Raw genomic sequence first — 13680 nt, 5'->3', positions numbered from 1 at the left:
TAAAAAATTGATTTAAAAGTAAATATAAAGGCTACCCCTTCGCAAGTGACCTGAAGTCATCATAATAAAGTAATATTCATGTTTTAAGATAGTAAGAAGACAATATTAAGTAAAAACTAAATCATATTCAGTACCCTATTTTAGAATAAGGCAAAAGAATCTTGCAAATTCTGAGACAGCATCATTTTTGGATCTTCCTGAAGCTCCACACATCACTGACCAACCAGACAGCAAAGCCAAAATCCATGACATATGTAACTAAATACCAAGTTATTCCCCCAAGGTCCCCAAAACACAATCTGGTGAGAATGAACTACCACAGCCACAATCCCTGGTGTGAGGGAAGCACCAAGACTTATTAAAGAAAACAAGAGAAAGCCAAAATAGCCAACAGGTGCAAGCTAAAAAAAGCAGGGAGCCAATTTAAGAACAGCAGCTGCACTGGGAGGAGGGATGGTCACTCCAAAGGCGCAGAGGCAGCAAGAGAACGTACAATAAGGCCTCCAGGATAGAATGGTTTTAATTCCCATGAAGCTTTGAAACTGACAGACCTGGACTCCCCTTCTGGGTCAGAGCTCATGCATGACAAGGAGCAACTGCTAGGATCAGAACCATAATTAAGTAGGATAAAGAAAACAGAAGTGCTCTAAGTGTTAGTCGCTCAGTCGCGGCCAACTCTTTTGTGACGCCATGGACTGTAGCTCACCAGGTTCCTCTGTCCGTGGAATTCTCCTGGCAAGAATACTTGCGTTGCCATTTCCTTCTCCAGGGGATCTTCCTGACCCAGGGATGGAACCTGGGTCTCCTGCATTGCAAGCAGATTCTTTACCATCTGAGTCACCCACCAGGGAAGCCCCAAGAAAAACAGAAAGGCCAGATAAAGCAGGGGGAGGAATCCATGCCAGGAATGCTCAGAAAACAAACAGCCACAATTTTAACAAAAGAAGGAGCTCTATCAAGTTGTAGATGGTATCTGAAAGTTTAGAAGGTAGTCTAAAATGCAAAAAGAAATTCTGGGACTTCCCTAATGGTCCACAGGTTAGGATTCTTGCTTCCACTGCAAGGGGCACAAGTTCAATCCCTGGTCAGGGAACTAAGATTACCACAAGGCATGCAGGTGATCAAAAAAAGCAAGAAACACATCTGATACTGCTGCTGCTGCTGCTGCTGCTAAGTTGCTTCAGTCGTGTCCAACTCTGTGCGACCCCATAGACGGCAGCCCACCAGGCTCCGCCGTCCCTGGGATTCTCCAGGCAAGAAGACTGGAGTGGGTTGCCATTTCCTTCTCCAGTGCATGAAAGCAAAAAGTGAAAGTGAAGTTGCTCAGTCATATCCGACTCTCAGCGACCCCAATCGACTCTCAGCGACCCCAATCGACTCTCAGCGACCCCATGGACTGCAGCCTACCAGGCTCCTCCGTTCATGGGATTTTCCAGGCAAGAGTACTGGAGTGGGGTGCCATTGCCTTCTCCCACCTGATACTAAAACATTGTTAATCACCCATACCCCAATATAAAATTAAAATTTTAAAAATTAAACTGTAAGAAGTTAAATTAGAATGGAAGAAAAACAATAAGCATAGAATTTAAATCCCATACAAAGTTATTAAAAGTAAAAAAGGAAATAAGGAATAGAATAATATCTCTAAAGAGAGCAAGACAGAAAGGCAAACTCAAACACCAGATCAAAACTGGAATGTGCTATTTCTAATTGAGACAAAAGGTATGCAAGGGATGAAAGAATATGAATAAAAATCGGACTAAAACCCCAAAGGATCAATCCCAAGACATACTCTTAACAATATTACTGGGCTTCATAGAAAAAAAAGTCTTGACTATTTTGGGTAAAAACGTAATTCAGTCAACTATACATCTGTTATGTAGTTTTCTTGATGTGTGTCTTATGTTACAATGAAAATTTTTTTAAATAAAGCAAAAGAAGGGAAGCAACAGCCTATATCTATTATTTTAGATGTCTTACGTATTTTCTTATTCATATTGCATTTGTTTTACAGATGAAGAAAATCTCAGTTGCCTAGAGATAGGACTAAAATGTAAGCTTTTCCAACCCAAAAATAATTAGCACTGCAGAAGGAAAGTGGGTAAATAACCTTCAAAGTTATTTTATTTTTTAATATTTTGGTACTTAAAAGGGGTAAGCTTTATTATTTTAAAAACTTTTCTTACATGAGTAAAATAATGTTCTGTTCATGTCTGAGAAAAGTACTATTTTATAAATGATTTTTGAAACTGAGTTTCATCAGTACTAAGTTTATTCACGTAGTTGTCTTTAAAAGGTCTTTCAAATTAGAAGCCTTCAACTGTTAAAATTAGAAGGTTTTAGGGTTAAGAAAGATTTTAAAAACATTCACCAACACCTATTTTAGTGATCTGAGAATCGCAACTATTCAGAATAATCCTTTCACTACCAAAAGGCTACTGGAAGTTTGACCACATTTATCTATCTAATCTCACCACACCTATAACTAAAAAAAATAGTACAGTTTCTTGACAAAATTATCCAACATCTCACATACTTTACACGAATCAACTTCACTAAAGGCTTTTCTAAGAGAGACCATCACCTCACATACAATACTGAATGACACTGGAACCCACAACTTAAAGAGTTAAATCAAAGAGTCAGACTCTAGCTCTTGACTTCACCATATGCTTGTTATACCCTCCTTTTCTTTTGAAAAATTTTGAACCTACAAAATTTGAAAGTATGGTATAGTTAACGGCATCCTCCACCTAAATATAACATTAGTAACATTCTACCACATTTGCTTTATATATTTTTCCCCTAAACAACTGGAAAGTGAATTGTAGATATTTCACTCTCCAAGATATTTTTCACTATGTACCTCTTAGCAACAGGGACATTCTCCTACATAACTACAATACTATTTTCATACCCAAGAAATTTAACACTGATAGTATCTATATACAAATTCTCCCAAATGTCACAAATACTTTTATGGATTTTCTTTAATTCCAGAACTCTTATCAAAGACCACACACTTTCCACAATTAACCTAGAATTATTCACCTTTTCAGCTTTTTATGGTCTTTCATGACACTGTCATTTTTTTAATTTCAGAGATTTCGTTTTTTTTAATTTTTAAATTCTTTTTGTAGAATGACCCACACCAGGATCTGTTTCCTACCTCATGGTTAGATTCTAGACAAACTTTTTTTTCTTGCAGTGATTTTAAATTGGTGATGATTTTACACTGCCTTCTCCTGATGTCATACAATGGCAAGGACACAGTGTCATTTTGTTCCATTACTGGTGATACTGAGTTTGATCATTTGATTTACATGATTTTGCACTTAAAAGAAAAAAATATCTGATTCAAGTCTTCCCTCTGCTTAAAACCCTATAATGATTCTCCCTTACAATAAAGTTCAATAAAGTCCAAAATACTTTCCAAGTCCTGTGAGGCCTTGGCCTACACTTAAGCCTAAACTGCTCTTTTAAACTCTCCACAGTCCCACATAGTAGTATACTGTCCTCTGAATCAATCTCAAATATGTCACTAAAAGAAATCAGACATCTCTGAAATCATGCTATATCTTAAGTTTTCCATTAGCCCAATGACAAAGCTGTCACTGCCATGGTGATAGTTATATATAACTGACATAAAATCCTCTAAGGAAAAGGGATTCCAGGAATTTCTCAGGAAATTTGCCTTAGAGCAGAAAGATGTTCCGAGAGTTCAGAGGAAGAAATACAGGTGAGTCTGGCTGAAAGTCATCTAGAATAGACATGCTGGAGCTTGATGTAGCTAAAGTACATCATTTCTCTATGCAGTCTATGACTTGAGTAAGATCCCTAGAAAGAGTAGTGATTCTTTATTTCTAGTGATATGACTGAATAAGTGCAACTACCCAACACTTCAGTCAGCAGAACATTTAAAAACCATGTGAAGAAGGACTGAGTTCTGGTTATTATCTGAAAAACTTACATTGACATCTTCTGGTAAGAACAAGGAAGTACTAGCAAAAAAAATCCCAGAATGAGTTGTCAATGGTCTGGAAAAAAACCCCAGAAGTAATTGAGCACTCACAAGAAATAATGAATCATCAAAATTCTTGATGGAACAAAAGATCTGTAGAAAAATAAGACCTGGACAACTCAAGTCAAAAAGTAATTGAGGAGTCAGGCTAAACGTGAAGTTCACACTAAATTGATTTATACGAAAACCAATTTATTTCACATAAACAGATATATAGGTATCCTTTCTCTATACCTAAGTAGTATATGATTCTTCTAAAAAAGTCTAAGTCCAGGGACTTCACTGGTCATCCAGTAGTTAGCGGGGGCATGGGTTCAATCGCTGGTTGGGAAACTAAGATCTCACATGCCACATGACACAGCCAAATATAAAAATAAACAAAATTTAAAAGTCTAAGTCAGGATTACCCTGGTAGTCCAGTAGTTAAGAATCCATTTTGCAATGCAGGGGATGTGGGTTCGATCCGGGAACTAAGACCCCACAAGCCACAGAGCAACTCAGCCCAGATGTCGAAACTAGAGATTCTGTGCACCATAAGGAAGATCCTGTTTGCTGCAGCTAAGACCCGATGCAGCCAAATAAATAAACAATGTTTTAATTAAAAACAGAGTAAATTAAAAGTCTAAGTCTCTGAAATATATATATATATATATATATATAAAATTCCAGGTGCAATCATTGAATACAAGTGACAATTAAACCGTTGTTCATTTTACATAATAAATGTATAAAATGCCTTTAGGAAATGATGTCATACACCTGAGAAAAATCTAGAAGTCATGAACCATGGCTTGATGCAATAATACACAACACTGTATATACATTTAGTTGTTCAAGCAATGCTCACTTAGCATTGACTGTCTCCTGTTGCCTAAATTATGATCCCTAACTTATGATCATTTTGATCACTCAATTCGTCTGCATTTATTTTTCTCTATCTTGTTTAATCTAAGTATGCAACCTATAGGCCTCCTCAACAAATATTTCAATAAATTACTATGTTTTGAAGTTTTCAGTGTTCAAAACATTTGTGAAATACAAGTCCCTAGTGACATATAGTGTTATCTTAGCCTTTTACTGCTCCTGGTTTGTTAATGAGCTCATACACTGAGGAAACACTTTTCCCTAATAAGATTTCAAGCTAGCGGTTATTCAACATTCCTACTTTGTTTCTATGTATTATCTGCGATTATGCTACTATCATTTCCATATTCCTTCTAATTTATTCTCCTTTACTGACCAATTTGTAGTAATTCTGATTACAACTTGATCTTTTTTTGAATAAACTATGTTGTCTCTTGACTCTTTAAAGTCATTCCAAATTCTCCTCACCCCTATCTATAAATTACTAATAGTTCCTTTCAAGTTCAAGTGAGCACCATTCCAGAGCATAACGAAGACAGTCTGAATGTACTATCTAAATCAACAAACCAAAAAGCAGTTTAGTCTGGACTCAGGCTTCTCTAGTACCTCAGCTGCAAAAGAGTCCTCCTGCAATGCAGGAGACCCTAGTTTGATTCCTGGGTCAGGAAGATCTGCTGGAGAAGGGATAGGCTACCCATTCCAGTATTCTTGGGCTTCCCTGGCGGCTCAGCTGGTACAGAATCTGCCTGCAATGCGGGAGACCTGGGTTTGATTCCTGGGTTGGGAAGATACCCTGGAGAAGGGAAAGGCTACCCATTCCAGTACTCTGACCTGGAGAATCCCATGGACTGTATGGTCCATGGAGCAGATACTACCACTAGCACCTACTTAAAAGACAGCAAACAGACCTCATAACCACAAACTCTATCCATGGAAGTTCCTGAAGAATTTACCTTCTTAGGTAAATATAGTTCTAATGTCAAATATAGTTTAATGGGTTTAACTGAGACATCTGATCACTGGGTAAGAAAGTAAACACACAACTGTTTATTACCTTTCTTTTCTAACTTCAGAGGAAATAAAATTTACTCCCATGTCACAATTGCTAATTCCAATTTTTAAATCTTTTTAAGTCAACTATCTATTTTCCCCTTGGATTTCAAAGACCCTAAAAGAAGTCTTTGCAGAAAGTTATAGCAATGTTATTTGGTTGACAAATTGCATTTATGTAGCCAGTTTTAAATTAAGAAAACTTGGTACTGTTGGCTAAAATCAAAATATGCTATTGTTTACCTCATGATTTTTTCAATCCTTAAGTTTTACTATAGCTACTTTTCCCATTTGATGATAAGCATTAGCCAACTAAGGAACAAAGGAACAAACGTATCTCCAGATAAATCTAAGTCATTATTAATTAGCCCAAATCATCCTACTTCTAAAAGTTAACAACTTACACAAACACACACAAACAACATCCAGTAACAACTGTTGTCATACCATTAAAATATTAGAAGGAAAAGTTTTGGACCATGTTCAGTCTCTTTATCTATTTAGTTACACTCCTCACAGGTTTTTTTTTTTATGTTGACCTTCAGATTTCCTGACTGACTGTACCGAGATCTATGATTTATGACTGAGAGCTACTATTTTAACAAAAAAAATACTTCTTTGAATGGTGACTCAAGTGTGCATAGCCTGTTCACATGAACAAGAACCAAAGGTTCTTTGCAAAGAAACAAAGATCTAGAATATAGATTTATATATCCAAACATCACTGCCCCTCTTCAGCTCATCTCTCCATACTATCAGTATGCTAAAGATGACCTCAGATAACAACACTTCGCATGCAGAGGTGAAAGATAATCAAACAGCTACCTCTTCTTAAATATAATGAGTTTGTGAACAGACTCAATTTTGTATCTAATTACTACCCCTAAAATACTTTTAAGAAGTAACCTTAGCTTAGAAGAGATCTGTACATTTTTCCTAAGAAAAACTTTAAACAGTAGAATGTCCTAATTTCAGTTATTTAGCACACAGACCATTCTTCAAGATGCAACTATTATACTTCATAAACCCAACCTCCTTTCTAATCTTGCCCTTTCTACTGTAGCATGCGCCTGAACTACACTTTGTTGAGAATAATCCTGAGTTAATAGAACTTGAAAAAACTATGAACAAAACTGGCGAAAGTTAGGGAAGGAATCAAGCATGCATTCTGCCTTTCTACTATCAACTCGGCCACAAGTAACCATTTAGTAGATGAGAGAAAGTTCTTTATATAAACAGTTTCAGAAAGAATAGAATTAGAATATCACCATTTTGTAATCTCTCATAAAATAATGGACCTAAACTACTGCAGTCCACAAAAGGACCAGTGCTGGTTTGCAAACTGCCACCGGTTCATAAGAAATAAAGCAGTTCATTCATAAGTTTTATATAAGCATTCATAAACTCATGTAACAACTTGACAGCAATTTTATTTCCTTGAATCTATAATAAAAATTTGGAGCCTTTATGTTCTACGTCTTAAGAGTTTTAAATTTCATTTGTCTAAAAATTTATTCTATTTCACAAAGATAGCAGCCATGGTAAAACTGACAACTTTTTTAAAAACTGGCTCTTTATTGCAGATCTATGAGAAGCACAGAACTAGGTGTTGGCTATTAAAATCACTAAAGACTGATGAGAAATTTGACAATGATAGGTAAGATGGCAACACCCTGCTACATCTTAACTACAAAAATAGAGACCAGACATACATGACTTTTTTTGTAATTAAGGTGTAGTTGATTTACAATGTTAATTTCTGCTGTAGAGCAAAGTGTTCAGTTATATATATATTAAAAAGGATGTGTGTATATATATTAATACATCCTTTTTAACATTCTTTTCCATTACGGCTTATCATAGGATATTGAATATATATACTTTCTTGTGCTATACAGTAGGACATTTTTGTTTACCCATTCTGGATATAACATCTTACATCTGCTAACCCCAATCTCCCGTATCATCCCTCCCCACAACTACTCCTCCTTGGCAACCACAAGTCTGTTCTCTATGACTGTGAATCTGTTTCTGTTTCATAGATGGGCTCATTTGTGTCCTATTTTACATTCCACATATAAGTGATATGATACGGTATTTTTCTCTTTCTGACTTACTTCACTTAGTATGATAATCTCTAGCTGCATTCTGCTGCAAACAACACTACTGCATTCTTTTATGGTTAAGTTGTATTTCATTGCGTACATATAACCACATCTTTACCCTTTCATCTGTTGATGAAAATTTAGGGTGCTTCCATGTCTTGGTTATTGTAAACAGTGCTGCTATGAACACAGGGTCCATGTATCTTTTCATATTAGAGCTTCGCCTGGATATATGCCCAGGAGTGGGACTGCTGGATCATACGGTAATTCTATTTTTAGCAATATGAATCGCTGAGAAAAGAAGAGACACTAAAGGCAAAGGAGAAAAGGAAAGATATATCCATAAGAATGCATAATTCCAAACAACAGCAAGAGAGATAAGAAAGGCTTCCTCAGTGATCAATGCAAAGAAATAGAGGAAAACAATAGAATGGGAAAGACTAGAGATCTCTTCAAGAAAATCAGACATACCAAGGGAACATTTCATGCAAAGATAGGCACAATAAAGGACGGAAATGGTATGGACCTAACAGAAGCAGAAGATATTAGGAGGTGACAAGAATACACAGAAAAACTATACAAAAAAGATCTTCATGACCCAGATAACCACGATGGTGTGATCACTCACCTTGAGCCAGATATCCTGGAATGCAAAGTCAAGGGGGCCTTAGGAAGTATCACTACGAACAAAGCTAGTGGAGGTGATGGAATTCCAGTTGGGCTATTTCAAATCCTAAAGGATGATGCTGTGAAAGTGCTGCACTCAATATGCCAGTAAATTTGGAAAACTCAGCAGTGGCCACAGGACTGGAAAAGGTCAATTTTCATTCTAATCCCAAAGAAGGGCAATGTCAAAGACTATTCAAACTACTGCACAATTGTACTCATCTCACATGCTAGCAAAGTAATGCTCAAAATTCTCCAAGCCAGGCTTCAACAGTACATGAACTGTGAACTTCCAGATGTTCAAGCTGGTTTTAGAAGAGGCAGAGGAACCAGAGATCAAATTGCCAACATCCACTGGATCATTGAAAAAGCAAGAGAGTTCCAGAAAGACATCTACTTCTGCTTTATTGACTATGCCAAAGCCTTTGACTGTGTGGATCACAACAAACTGTGGAAAATTCTGAAAGTCATGGGAATACCAGATCACCTTATCTGCCTCCTGAGAAATCTGTATGCAGGTCAAGAAGCAACAGTTAGAACTGGACATGGAACAACGGACTGGTTCCAAACTGGGAAAGAAGTATGTCAAGGCTGTATATTGTCACCCTGCTTATTTAACATATATGCAAAGTACATCATGTGAAATGCTGGGTTGGATGAAGCACAAGCTGGACTCAAGACTGCCAGGAGAAATATCAATAACCTCAGATACGCAAATGACATCACCCTTATGGTAGAAAGCAAAGAAGAACTAAAGAGCCTCTCAATGAAAGTGAAAGAGGAGAGTGAAAAAGTTGGCTAAAAACTCAACATTCAAAAAACTAAGATCGTGGAATCTGGTCGCACCACTTCATGGCAAATAGATGGGGAAACAGTGGGAACAGTGGCAGACTTTATCTTCTTGGGATCCAAAATCACTGCATATGGTGATTGCAGCCATGAAATTAAAAGACGCTTGTTCCTTAGAAAAAAAGCTATGACCAACCTAGACAGCATATTAAAAAGCAGACACATTACTTTACCAACAAAGGTCTGTCTAGTCAAAGCTATGGTTTTCCCAGTGGTCATAAATGGATGTAAATGGACTATAAAGAAAGCTGAGCGCCGAAGAACTGATGCTTTTGAACGGTGGTGTTGGAGATGACTCTTGAGAGTGCCCTGGACTGCAAGGAGATCCAACCAGTCCATCCTAAAGGAAATCAGTCCTGAATATTCATTGGAAGTACTGATGCTGAAGCTGAAACTCCAATACTTTGGCCATCTGATGCGAAGAACTGCCTCACTGGAAAAACCTCTGATGCTGGGAAAGATTGAAGGCAGGAAGAGAAGGGAACGACAGAGGATGAGATGGTTGGATGGTATCACTGACTTGATGGACATGAATTTGAGCAAGCTCAGGGAGTTGGTGATGAACACAGAAGCCAGAATGCTACAGTCCGTAGGGTCACAAAGATTCAGACATGACTGGGCAATTGAACTGAACTGAATAATTAGCAATGTTGAACATCTTTTCATGTGCCTACTGGCCATTTCTTTGGAGAAATGTCTACTTAGGTCTTCTTTGGAGAAATGTCTATTTAGGTCTTCTGCTCATTTTTCAACTGGGTTTTTCTTTTTTTGGTCTTTTGGGGTTTTTTTTGCTGAGTTGTATGAGCTGTTTGTATATTCTGGAAATTAAGCCCTTGTCAGTCGCAATGTTTGCAAATATTCTCTCCCATTCTGTAGGCTGTTTCTTCGTTTTGTGTATGGTTTCCTTTGCTGCACAAAAGCTTGTAAGTTTGACTAGATCCCATTAGTTTGTTTTTATTTCTTTTGCTTTGGGAGACTGACTTAAGAAAACACTGATGAAATTTACAGATATATGCAACTCTTACTATGAGGCACTACGTAAATATGTGTAGGAAAACTAACCACGTTTATAACTGCTGAGCCGAATGACGGGACATTATACTCTTTGCTCTACTTGTGCATGTTTTTAAATTTTCTATATGCAAGAGACTACATTGACCCTAATTCTTCACTATTCCCTATATTCATGTCTTTTGTAGTGTCACTTTGCAGTCTGTCCTCGTATAGGCAGAATATGTTTCCATACTCTTGACACTGGGCTCAACCATGAGACCTGCTTTTGCCAATGTAATGAGGGCCGAAGTGATAGTGTGCCAAAACTTAAGCCATCTTAATGCTTCCACTTGTCTCCATGAAAACACTATGAGCTACTTACTGGTCCAAGCAAAAGATGATAGTGGAGCTCAGCTGAGCTCACCCACAAACTCTTGAGCAAGAAGTAGGCATCACTTGTTTTTCTGAAAAGGTTTCTAAATCAACCTAAAGCAAATTTTTTAAAAAACCATCTAACAGCAAAGCATTCATGGCAGGTTATGAATCAGTAACAAATTATGATTCTGCTTTCCCTGGCCATTTATAGTAGAAATATGTAAGAATGTATGGGAAATTGTACAAGATGGTTATTATCATGCTTAGTTCTCTATGACCATGACTTCAAAATACATATTACACTGAATCTTTGCCTTTAGAGGTTAAAATATAATTGCATACTTCTTTTTTTTAAGGGGATAATGAATGAAGGAACTACATCAGGAAAGAGAAACCACTTAGAAGCACTATAAAAATAACCTCTGGAAGGCCAAGCCTGGTGAACTCAAGAGATACCAGACTAGACATAATAATATGTCTCACAGACAAATTTATAAACATTTTCTTTTCTAATATCTGAAAACAGTTTTCAAATGAAAATAGTACTCCAATGCCAAGGTTGCATTTTTAAAACACCCAATCTTGTTAAATCCACAGTGTTTCAAATTCTATTTAATCAGCTTTACTATCTAATTATTTTTTATTTAAAATTCAAACTGTACTATCAAATAAAGTAGTGGTTCATTTCTACTGTTTTATAAACCTATCTAAAAGAAGCCTGCTTGTCCACAAACCACATGCTATTCTGATTAAAATATAGCTGAGTAAGATACTTTAAAAATACCTTAAGGATAAAACATTATACTGCAACTTTTTAAAAATGTGTTTTGCTATAGCAAGTCTTATCTCTTCCAAGCATCAAGTAGTCTATTATTACAGCTTAAGTATTCCATGCTGCAGGAAGTGGGGAATACCAAAACCTATTAGGGGCTATCCTCTGATTCAGCAATTTCACTCCTAGATATTTATAAAAGAGAAATGAACACCTATGCCCACAAAACTGGAAACAATCCCATCGGCCATCAATATATGAATGGATAAAAAATTCTGGTATATCCTTATAGTGGAATACTACATAATAATAAAAATGAACAAATCACTGATACACACAACACAGATAAAATCTCAAAAACATTGTATTGTGTAAAAGAAACCAGAATCATTGTATGATTCCGCTGACACAAAATTCAAAAATGAACAAAACTAATGTACAGATATAGAAATCAGAACAGTGGTTGGTGCTGAAGAAGTGGAGGAACTGACTGTCACAGGCACAAAGGAACTTTGGGAGTGATGGAACTGTTCTGTATCTTCAATGGGGCAGTGATTACATGGGTACATATATTTGTCAAAACTCAAACTGTATACTTAAAAGATCTAAGCACTTCACTACATGTGCATTTTATCTCTATAACAATAAGCAAAAGAAATCACCTATTAGTGACCTTTTTCAAACTACCATTTCTCTCCACAAACTGAAAGACAATGCTACAATAAGCAACATAACCCTCAGCCTTCAGGAGCACTGGATGGTCAAGCTCTGCTATGCTGTCAATAACAAGGCTAACACTCAAATCTAAGAGCCACTCCTGTTTCAAAACCAAAAATCTATCAAGTTAAACCCACTTAAGAGGACTTACTAATCATCCATTAAAAATTTATACTTTTATCCCTAAAATTTTCTAGTTTAAATCAAGCTATATCCACTCAATGTATACCAATTACCTCTAAAAGAAATATCTTCTTCAGCCCAATGCGCTAAGTCTTGTGCCTTACTTTGCTCAATCAGGTGTTGCACTTGGGAGGAATGTATCTCACAGCTCATTACAGTAAAGTAACAATATGAAAATGGTCCACTAAAATGTAATCTAGGGTCTCAGTCCAAAAACTGATCACAAAAAGCAAGTTTAGTAAAAAGGGAATGATAGGGAATTCCGATAGTCCAGTGGTTAGGACTCTGAGCTTCCACTGAAAGGAGGACAGCTCTGACCCCTGGTCAAGGAACTAAGATCCCTCAAGCTGCATGGTGTGGCCAAAAAAAAAAAAAGTGAACAGTATACCAAAATTCATTCTATGAGGCCAGTATTGTCCTGACATCAAAACCAAAGATGTCACAAGAAAACTCCAAGCCATTACCTCTTATGAATGTAGATTTAAAAATCAACAAAATTATCAAACCAAATCCAGCAACTTATTATTTTTATTAATTAAAAAAATGTTTTTTTGGCTGCACTAGGTCTTTGTTGCTGCACATACGTTTTCTTTAGTTGCAGCAACCAAGGGGCCACTGTCTAGTTGCAGTGCTCGGGTTTCTCACTGCAGTGGCTTCTCTTGTTGCAGAGCACAGGTTCTGGGATGCGAGGGCTCAGCAGTTGTGGCGCACAGGCTTAGTTGCCCCATAGCATGTGGAATCTTCGAAGACCAAGGATGGAACCAATGTCCCGTGTTGGTAGGTGGATTCTTAACCACTGGACTGACATGGAAGTCCATTCAGCAACTTATAAAAAAAGATTATACACTGTGGCCAACTGAGATTTATCCCAGGAATGTAAATTCGGTTTAACATCCAAAAATCAATCTAATATTAATATATCAACACAATGAAAAACAAAAACCATATGATGATCTGAATACACAGAGAAAAAGCATTTGTCAAAAATCCTACATCTTTTCATAATAAAAACAATCAACAAACTAAGAATAGAAGGAAATGCCCTTAGTCTGTAAAAGAGCATCTATGAAAAACCCATAGCTAAC

The 13680-nt window shown here is 36.8% G+C and overlaps 1 protein-coding gene across 11 annotated transcripts in view; it reads right to left on the bottom strand.

The window, feature by feature from the left end:
• The window catches only part of GMPS (guanosine monophosphate synthase), a 69951-nt gene that overhangs the window by 45199 nt on the left and 11072 nt on the right, over positions 1-13680 (bottom strand). For 3 of the 11 annotated variants that reach the window (XM_081570582.1, XM_081570584.1, XM_081570583.1), the window contains exon 2: positions 707-805. The exons of 6 other annotated variants lie outside the window; for them this stretch is intronic. In XM_081570582.1, the coding sequence (XP_081426708.1) occupies positions 707-757 (51 nt within the window). In that variant the 5' untranslated portion in view covers positions 758-805. Of the gene's footprint in view, positions 1-706; positions 806-1103; positions 1303-13680 lie in introns of those variants that run through there. 2 more of the 11 variants (XM_081570581.1, XM_081570586.1) reach the window with 2 other exon arrangements.

Source organism: Giraffa tippelskirchi, chromosome 2, assembly GCF_054371585.1.
Source record: "Giraffa tippelskirchi isolate mGirTip1 chromosome 2, T2T-mGirTip1v1.2.pri, whole genome shotgun sequence".
NCBI lineage: Eukaryota > Metazoa > Chordata > Mammalia > Artiodactyla > Giraffidae > Giraffa > Giraffa tippelskirchi.
Note: the sequence above shows the minus strand (reverse complement) of the source record. Positions and strands in the feature narration are given on the sequence as shown.